The 10,485-nt window shown below is 40.4% G+C and overlaps 1 protein-coding gene across 1 annotated transcript in view; it reads left to right on the top strand.

Moving 5' to 3' along the window:
* Window positions 1–353: 353 nt before the first annotated feature.
* The window catches only part of ALMS1 (ALMS1 centrosome and basal body associated protein), a 169,892-nt gene continuing 159,760 nt past the window's right edge, over window positions 354–10,485 (top strand). Inside the window, exon 1 of the mRNA XM_069494170.1 lies at window positions 354–635. Within this exon, the coding sequence (XP_069350271.1) occupies window positions 354–635 (282 nt within the window). The remainder of the gene's footprint in view (window positions 636–10,485) is intronic.

The following is a 10,485-nucleotide window of genomic DNA, read 5'->3' as shown; positions in this document are numbered from 1 at the left end:
CAGAGCAGGGACAAAACTCCAGCCAAGGGCTAGATTCTCCTCGCGCGGGGCTCTCTGAGCCCCGAGAGGTGCCCAGTTCAAGTTTATTGTGAGCCGATAGTAGTGTGAGCGACGTCCTAGCCCGTGACGGGGGCCAGGCGGTGGCGTTGCTTGTTGCAAACCCCAGACCTCGGGCCTTCCCGCCCGCCCCGGCGGGGCGTCCCTAGCAACGCGCGCGCTCTCTCCCAGCCCCGCCCCGGCTGGCGGCGCGGCGCCTCCGCCCGGCCGCAACCGCCAGTCAGCTCCCTTCCCTTCCCCGCCCGCCCTCCTCCCCTCTCCCCCTCCTCCCCGGCCGCCCTGCGCGAGACACCAACATGGAGCCCGAGGACCTGCCATGGCCGGGCGAGCTGGAGGAGGAGGAGGAGGAGGAGGCGGCGGCGAAGGCTACGAACTCGGACGAGATCGTGGAGGAGGAGGCGGGGAAGTTGGACTCCGACTTTAACTATGCGTACCACCATCTGGAGAGTACCGACGACGACGACGAAGACGAGGAAGCCAAGGCCTGGCTGCAGGCGCACCCAGGCGGGCCTTTGCCTCCGCCGCCGCCCCCCGCGAGGTACTGCTACTCGGAGGGTGAGCGGCCCTCCCTGGAGAAGGTGAGCCGGGCAGGGGAGAGGCGAGGGGCCGCCGGGGGCAAGGCTGACGGTGGGCCCTGAGCGCTCTGCCCCGCTCGCCTCCTGTCCCGCTGCCTGCCAGATAAAAAACGCGCCTTTAAAGGCTTGCAAGGGGCCCCGTCTCCCGCCCAGGTGCTAGCAGACTACTCCACGTCACCCGTTCTTTCTGGCAGAGACTTCTCGGTGGGCCCTCGGCGTTTTGAACTACAACAGATGTTCAGAGGGGCCAGTAATCCCTGCGTGTGTAGTTAGGAAACGCTTGCGGGAGGAGGAGGGGCATATCGTGTTCCGAAGGAGGGGAGAAAGCGGTGCAGGACTGGAGAGAGTAGTTGCCCAGGGACTATCTTGTTGGGGGGACAATTAGCAGATTAGCTTGACTGAGATGTAGGTCTTCCCTTGAGGGAATAGCGCGGATTATGTACACTGCATGATCAGTTAGTCTTGAGAGGCTTGCGGCAGATTGTGCTTCTCCGGACCTTTGTTTGTAACAATAAAGGGGTCCCTAACGATAGGAGGGACTTGCAATGTAAGAGGCTTGTGATGCAGTTCCAGTCTGGAAAACTAGAAAATATAAAGTAATACACAGTGGAGAAAGAGCCCATTTTGTGTTGAGCTGCAAAGATCATTTTGAAAATGATTATGTGTTTAATTTACTGTTTTTAAAAAATTTTCTGCTTTTCAAGGAGCAAAAACTGCACTGTTCAATACGATCGGTTGCCACTGGTTATGTGTGGCTCTTTACCTCTTAATTAGTGAAAAATAAAATGAAAACTTCAGTGCCTCTGTTGTTCTCATCACTTTTCCACACTTGGCTAGTGGCCACAATATTGGACAGTACAGATATTAGAACAGTTGCATCATCACAGTGATGCTGTAGACTGTTGATCACTAAAGAGCAGTAGTTGTTTGGTCTGATAAATATTCCAGTGGGTACTTAATTCATTGAGCATATTTATTAAGTTCATTCATGTATGCCACACATTGTGCTGAATGCCAAGAAAACATTGGTGAACCCAAATATTTTTGGTCTCTGCCTTCCTAGTGTTCATGGTCTAGGCAGAGAGGCAGACAAAATTCAGATGATCACATAAGTAAATGCAAAACTGACATGTGCTAACATGCTATGAAAGTGTAAAGGTGGGGAAGTCAGTGAAGCTGGGGAAAGCTTTCTTGAGGAGGTTGTGATAGAGCTGATATCTGAAGACAGATTAAGTAAGGGTAAGTAGGCAAGAGGGAGGGAAAGAGCCTTCTAGTTGAGGGAAAGGCACATGGAAGGTACTGTTGATTAGCGAAAGCATGGCATTTTCAAGGCTCCTGAGGCTAGTGTGGTTTGAGCACAGACTGCGGTGCGTTGTGTGCTATGCCACGGATTTATGGGCTTTATGCCTGGAGATTGGGCAAGTCCATGAAAATGTTTTAAACAAGGAGATGTATGATAAGATTTGTGTTTCAGGAAGATCACTTTGTAGCAGAGTGGAGAAGAGCTGTGACAGCAGGGTGTAATGGGGAACAGCAGTCTTGGGTCAGGGGTACTAATTAGGAGACCATTGCAGCATTGCCAGGCAAAAGATGATAATATTTTGGAATAGAGAAGTGTTGGTGGATACAGGGAAAAGTGGACTGATTTGAGAGGCAAAATAATTATACTTAATAATGGATTGAATGTGGAAGGTGAGGTGTCCAGGTGTTAGGTCGTTGTGTGAGTGGTTGTTCTAATACTGAGATATGGCCAGATTTATGGTGCCGGTGTAGCCATGGAGGGGTGATGGAATTGGTTGGATGGGTGTTAAGATTATGAGTGTGGTTTTAAAGATTAGAGGAGAGGTCTGGGCTGGAGATTTCAAATTGTAAGTCATCTATATAGAGATAATTAAAGCCCTACTTGTGGACTAAGTCTTCTAACTTCTATTTTGTTCTATTACTTCTTGTTTGAATAACTATTAATATTTAAATTTATATCTTGAAGCCTAGAAAGGGAATTTTTGAACTAAGCCACTTTAACTCTTATTACAGCCAATATGAGAAAATTATCCATTCAACATCTATGTGCAATAGAAAGTCTTGCTTCTTGCAGCCCAGAGTATTACCCCCCAGAATTTTTTTTTTGGGGAGAAATCAGATTATTTTCTTTCTTACCTTGGAAAACATATGAGAGTATAGGTGGTGTTATGTATTAAAGGTAGTTTTAAGATGATGAGTATTAGAATAGTTTTTCCTTAAGTTCACTGACATATTAAAACTTACTGGCATAGGTTGAAAAATGTTTAAAGGAGAAAATGTTTAATATGTTTCTTACTAGAAATTTATGAACTACAAAATTTTTAGAAGATGTGTTTGTTATGTAGTGTTTAATGCAGTGTATTCAGAGGATGTGATCAAATAATAGGAAACATTAATTTCATCCAGTGTACTCTCCAATTAAATGACACAATTGAAGTATTTGATTTACTCTCATATATTTCTCACTAGATAATAAGGGTGTTCTAGTGTGATATATAAGGTGATGATTAAATTTGTACTCCTGATATTGAGACTGAGCTAAGCCATGGAACTGCTTAAATTTGAAGCAAAATGACCAGCATTATAACCAAGTCTTTTTAAGAGTTCAGGGAGGCGAGTGATTCAAGCCTTTGCTGTGTTTTCATGACCTGTGGTCCCCAACCCCCAGGCCAGTACCCGCCCACCCTCCTGGTCTGTGGAAAAATTGTCTTCCTTGAAACTTGGGGTGGGGGGCGAGCACACCAGGAGGTGAGCAGTGGGTGGGTGCCTCCCCTTTGCTCATTGCTCACATCACCACCTGAGCTCTGCTTCCTGTTCCATGACTATCCCTCCCCGACTACCTGTCTATGGAAAAATTGTCTTCCATGAAACCAGTCCCTGATGCCAAAAAGATGGGGATAACTGCTATAGACCATTTGGACACCTCTCCTTGTAATTCCTCAACCTAAATTTCTGAGCTGTGCTGGGGTAGATAATTCAGTTCTGTGGGGTGGTATCACTAGAAATTCTTGGTCTCCAATTTTTAACTGGGTCATCATAGTGCTTTGAAATCTTTTTACGTATCTTCTGTCAGCTTTCCCCCCCATCTTCACTCCTATCCTCTAGCCCCTACCCAGTGTTCAACGTATTCCCCCTGCCAGCAGGTTACCATTTCACAGAAGAAAGAGAAAATGCAGTCCTGAACTCCTTTATCTTCCTGCTCTCCATCTCCAAATTTATCTACACTGCTCACTTCACAATCTTTTTTGTTCTATTAGTCACATTTTATCCTTAATATTAATCCTTTCTTATGTTCCTAGGATAAAAACTATGTAGTCATAGTGTGTTTTTCTCTCAAGGAACTGCTGGATTTTATTTGTAGATATTTTATAATGATAATAGTTTTAAGTGTGTTTTATGTTCTTGACCTGTCTTTGTCAAATTAAGCATCATTATTACACCATTTTCATAAAAGGTGATTTTTATTTTTCTATGCTCTGAAACAGTCTAAATACATAAAAATTTTTCCTGCATATTTGAAAAATACCACCAGTGAAACTACTTTGCCTCTGGATTCCTTTCAGGATTTTAGTCTATACCCTCTTACTTTTTTTGGTTTAATTTTGATAATTTATGATTTTCCTAGAAAATCATTTCAGCAAGGATTTCTAGTTCATTATAATGGAGTGTTACACAGTAGTCTTTCTTTTTTTTTGATTGCATCTGTGGTTATTTCCATTTCTCATTCCTGATTTTGTATAATTTTATTTTTCTCTTGATTCGACTGGGCAGGAGCATATTTATTTTATTTTTTCATCCAAGGAAACAGCTTTTGGATTTAAATTTAATTCTTTAGCTTTTCATTTTTTTAATTCAGCAATTTCAGTTTTTGTCTTTTACTATTTCCTTAGGTTTACTCTGATTTTTTTTTTAACTTTTTTGAGTGCTTAATTGACTGAAGACATTTTAACTGCGTTATTGAGATATATCATTCACATACGGTACAATTCACTCTTTTTTTTTTTAAATTTCAGCTTATTATGGGGGTACAAAAGTTTAGGATATGTATATTGTCCATTCCCCGCCCCCCCCAGTCAGAGCTTCAAGCGTGTCCATTTCCCAGGCAGTGCGCATCGCATTCCTTATGTAGGTATGCACCCAACCCCTCCCCCCACCCCCCACATCTGCCGGACACCCAATTGGTGTTATTCCCAAATGTGCACTTTGGTGATGATCAGGGAAACCAATTTGCTGGTGAGTACATGTGGTGCTTATTTTTCCATTCTTGGGATACTTCACTTAGTAGAATGGGTTCCAACTCTTTCCAGGAGAACAGAAGAGATTCTATATCACTGTTATTTCTTATAGCTGAATATACATATACCACATTTGGTATATGTATATATACATATACCACATTTTACTAATCCACTCATGTATTGATGGGCATTTGGGTTGTTTCCACATCTTTGCAATTGTGAATTGTGCTGCTATAAACATTTGGGTGCAGATGTCTTTGTAATAGAATGTCTTTTGTTCTTTTGGGTAGATGCCCAATAATGGGATTGCTGGATCAAATGGTAGGTCTACTTGTATCTGTTTAAGGTATCTCCATATTGCTTTCCACAGCGTTTGCACTAGTTTGCAGTCCCACCAGCAGTGTATGAGTGTTCCTGTCTCTCCGCATCCACACCAACATGTATTGTTTTGGGACTTTTTGATAAAGGCCATTCTCACCGGAGTTAAGTGATATCTCATTGTGGTTTTGATTTGCATTTCCCTGATGATTAGAGATGTTGAGCATTTTTTCATATGTTAGCCATTCTTATGTCTTCTTTTGAAAAATTTCTATTCATGTCCTTTGCCCACTTTTTGATAGGGTTGTTTGATTTTTTTCTTACTGATTTTCCTGAGTTCTAAATAGATTCTTGTTACCAGTCCTTTATCGGATGTGTAGCATGCGAAGATTTTTTCCCATTCTGTAGGTTGTCTGCTTGCTCTCGTGACTGTTTCTTTGGCTCTGCAGAAGCCTTTTAATTTAATCAGGTCCCATTTATTTATTTTTGTTGTTGCTGTGATTGCCTTAGGGGTCTTCGTCATAAATTCTTTGCCTAGGCCAATGTCTATAAGAGTCTTTCCCACATTTTCTTCTAGAATTCTAATAGTTTCACACCTAAGGTTTAAGTCTGTTATCTACTGTGATTTGATTTTTGTGAGAGGTGAAAGCTGTGGGTCCTGTTTCAGTCTTCTACATGTGGCTATCCAGTTTTCCCAGTAGCATTTATTGAATAAGGATCCTTTTCCCCAGAGTATGTTTTTGTCTGCTTTGTCAAAGATTAGAAGGCTATATAAGGATGGTTTTATATCTGGATTTTCTGTTCTGTTCTACTGGTCTGTGTCCTTGCACTTGTGCCAATACCATGCAGTTTTAATAACCACAGCCTTGTAGTATAGTTTGAAGTCTGGTAAATTAATACCTCCCATTTTGTTTTTATTGCCTAAAATTGCTCTTGCTAAATGGGGTCTTCTCTGGTTCCATACAAAGCATAAAATTATTTTTCTATATCTGTGAAAAATGATGTTGGTAATTTAATAGGGATTGCATTGAATCTGTAGATCACTTTGGGTAGTATAGACATTTTAACAATGTTGATTCTTCCGATCCACGAGCATGGTATGGTTTTCCACCTGTTTACATGCTCTGCGATTTCCTTCCTCAGTGTTTCATAGTTCTCCTTGTAGAGGTCCTTTACCTCCTTAATTAAATATATTCCTAGGTATTTTATTTTCTTTGTTGCTATTGTGAAGGGTATTGAGTCCTTAATTTGGTTCTTCGTTTGACTGTTATTGGCATATATGAATGCCTCTGTTTGTGTGTATTGATTTTGTATCCTGAGACTTTACTGAATTCATTGTTCAATTCAGGAGTCTCTTGGTTGAATCCTTGGGGTTTTCTAGATATAATATCATATCATCAGCAAAGAGTGAGAGTTTGATCTCTTCTGTCCCTATTTGGACACCCTTGATTCTGCTCTCTTGCTTGATAGCTCTCACAAGGACTTCCAGTACTATGTTGAAAAGTAATGGGGACAGTGGGCAGCCTTGTCTGGTTCCAGTTCTAAGTGGGAATGCTTTCAATTTTTCCCCATTCAGTAAGATGTTGGCTGTGGGTTTGTCATATATGGCTTGTATCATTTTTAGATAGGCCCCGTCTATGCCTATTTTGTTAAGTGTTCTTATCATAAAAGGGTGTTGAATTTTGTCAAATGATTTTTCTGCATCTATTGAGAGGATCATATGGTCTTTATTTTTGCTTCTATTTATGTGGTGAATTACATTTATAGATTTGCGTATGTTAAACCATCCCTGCATCTCTGGGATGAAGCCCACTAGGTGTGATGGATTATTTTTTTGATAAGCACTTGGATTCGATTTGCTAGGATTTTATTGAGAATTTTTACATCTATATTCATAAGGGATATTGGTCTGTAGTTTTCTTTTTTTGATTCATCCTTTCCTGATTTTGTTATTAAAGTTATGTTGGCTTGATAAAATGTGTTGGGGAGAATTCCATCCTTCTTGATGTTGGAGAATAATTTATGTAGGATGGACACCAGTTCTCCTTTGTAGGTGTGGTAAAATTCCGGTGTGAACCCATCTGGTCCAGGGCTTTTCTTTTTGGGAAGGTTTTTTATTGCTGTTTCAATTTCAGTTCTTGATATTGGTCTATTCAGGAATTCTATTTCTTCCTGGTTGAGTCTAGGGAGGCTGTGTGTTTCTAAAAATTTGTCCATTTCCTCTGCATTTTCCAGTTTGTGTGCATAAAGGTTTTTGTAGAATTCATAGATGATATCTTGTATCTCTGTGGTATTGGTTGTGATTTCTCCTTTCATGTTCCTGATGGAGGTTATTAGAGATTTTTCTTTTCTGCTCTTGGTTAGTCTAACCAGAGGTGTGTCTTGTTTATCTTTTCAAAGAACCAACTTTTTGTTTTATTCATCTCCTGTATGGTTTTTTTGTTGTCCATTTCATTTAGTTCTGATTTGATCTTATTAATTTCTCTCCCTCTGCTGGGTTTGGGGTCGGTCTGTTCTTCTTACTCCAGCTCTTTGAGTCTATTCATTAGGTTGTCTATTTGTAAGTTTTCTGTCTTTTTGATATAGACATTTATGGAAATAAATTTTCCTCTCAGGACTGCTTTAGCTGTGTCCCACAGATTTTGATAACCCGTGTCTCCTTTGTTGTTTAATTCAAAGAATCTTTTGATTTCCATCTTGATTTCTTCATTTATAAAACAATCGCTCAGGAGAAAGTTGTTTAGCTTCTATGACTTTGAGTAGGAATGAGAATTTCTGTTAGGGTTAATTTCTACTTTTATTCCGCTGTGATCTGAGAAGATGCATGGCATAATTTCTATTTTTTTAAATTTTTTAAGACACCCTTTGTGTCCTAGGATATGGTCAGTCTTAGAGAATGTCCCATGAGCTGAGGAGAAGAACGTATATTCGGTGGATTTTGGGTAGAATGTCCTGTAAATGTCAGTCAGGCCCATTTGTTCTAGCATTCTATATAAGTCCATTATTTCTTTGTTTATTTTCTGTTTGGAGGATCTGTCCTGTGCTGTCAGCAGGGCGTTAAAGTCTCTGGCTATTATAGTATTGTTATTTATCATTTGGTTTAGATCAAGTAGGGTTTGCTTTATTAATCTGGGTGCACCTAAGTTGGGTGCATATATATTAAGTATAGTTATGTCTTCTTGTTGAATTGCACCCTTCACCAGTATATAGTAACCATCTTTGTCTTTCATTACTTTTGTTGGTTTAAAAACTAAGTTATTGGAGATTAAAACTGCCACACCAGCTTTCTTTTGGCTTCCGTTTGCTTGAAATACCGATTCCCACCCTTTTATTTTCAGTCTGAATGCATCTTTGCAGGTTACATGAGTTTCCTGAAGACAGCAGATACTTGGCTTGTATTTTTTTATCCATTGGGCCAGCCTATGTCTCTTGAGTGGGGAATTCAAGCCATTCACATTTATTGAGAGAACTGATAAGTGGGGCAGATTTCTGTTCATCTTGTTGGGTAAAACTTCATTGCTATGTTTTCTCTCTTGAGCCATTGACAATTCACCCTTAAAGTACACAATTCAATGGTTTTAAGTATATACAAAGATGTGTGCCATCTTCATCACAGTCAATTTTAGAATATTTTCATTACTTCTGAAAGAAACCCTGTACACTTCAGCTAATAGTCCCCTGTCTTTCATTCTCCTGCGCAACTGTTAATTTATTTTCTGTCTCTATAGATTTACCTTTTCTGGACATCTCATATAAATGGAATCATATAATATGTGGTTTTTAAAAGTGACTTCTTTCACTTAGCATAATGTTTTCAGGATTCATCTGTAATGTGGCATGTATCAGTACTTCATTCCTTTTTATGCCTGAATAATATTTTATTGTATGGATACATGATACTTTTTATGTCCATCAGTTGATGGACATTTGGGTTTTTTCCTACCTTTTGGCTATTGTGAATAATGCTGCTATAAACATTCATGTGTAAGCTTTTGTGTGGATGTAGGGATTCATTTCTCATGGGTATATAACTAACAGTAGAATTGCTGTGACATATGGTAATTCTATATTTAACCTTATTTTTTTTTTTGGAGGCAGGGTCTCACTCTGTCACCCAGGCTGGAATGTGGTAGCCGGATCTTAGCTCACTGCAGCCTTAACTCCTGGGCTAAAGCAATCCCTTCTGCCTCAGCTTCCCTGAGTAGTGGGGAGGGACTACAGGTGTTCCACCACACCCAGCTAATTAAATTTTTTTATGTGCGTAGAGACAGGGTCATGCTCAGGGGACCATGCTGTGTTGCCCAGGCTGTATTTAACTTTTTAAGGACTGTCAGATTGTTTTCCAAAGTGGCTGTACCATTTTACATTCCGATCAGCAGCATACAAAAGTTCTAGTTTCTCCACATTCTAACCAGCACCTGACTTTTTGATTATAGCCATCCCATGGGTGTGAAATAATATCTCATTGCAGTTTTGATTTGCATTTCCCTTATGGCTAATGATGTTGAGCATCATTTTGTGTACTCATTGGCCATTTACATATCTTATTTGGAGAAATGTCTATTCAGATCTTTTGCCAATTCTTTTTTTTTTTTTTTTTTTTTGTGACAGGGTCTTGGCTCTGTTGCCCAGGCTAGAGTGCTAGAGTGCAGTGGTGTGATCATAGCTCCACTACAGCCTCAAACTCCTGGGTTCAAGCAGTCCTCCTGCTTTTCAGCCTCCCAAGTAACTAGGACTACAAGCATGCACCACCCGACAAAGTTAATTTTTAATTTTTTTTTTTTTTTTTTGTAGAGACAGGGTCTCACTATGTTGCCCATACTGGTTTTGAGTTACTGGCCCCAAGGGATCCTCCTGCCTTGGCCTCCCAAGGTGCTAGGATTACAGGCATGAGACACCATGTATTGTCTATTTACTATTGAGTTGTAAGAATTCTTTATATATTCTATACACAATTCCCTCGTCAGATATATGATTTGAAAATATTTCCTCCCAGTCTCTGTGTTGTTTTTTCACATTGTTGATAATTGTGTCCATATATTTTTAGTTGTCCAGCTAATTTCTTTCTTTCTTTTTTTTTTTTTTAGTAGAAACGGGGGTCTCGCTCTTGCTCAGGCTAGTCTCGAACTCCTGAGCTCAAAGGATCTGCTGGCCTCTGCCTCCCAGAGTGCTAGGATTACAGGCTTGAGCCACCGCACCCGGTCCTCACAGTTTCTTTATTCAATCAGGATCCCATTGGTAGGGATTGTATTGAATCTGCATTACTGTGGGTAGTA

This window comes from Eulemur rufifrons, chromosome 19 (assembly GCF_041146395.1).
Source record: "Eulemur rufifrons isolate Redbay chromosome 19, OSU_ERuf_1, whole genome shotgun sequence".
NCBI classification, from domain to species: domain Eukaryota; kingdom Metazoa; phylum Chordata; class Mammalia; order Primates; family Lemuridae; genus Eulemur; species Eulemur rufifrons.
The sequence above is the reverse complement of the archived record's forward strand: the minus strand, read 5'-3'. Positions and strand labels throughout refer to the sequence as shown.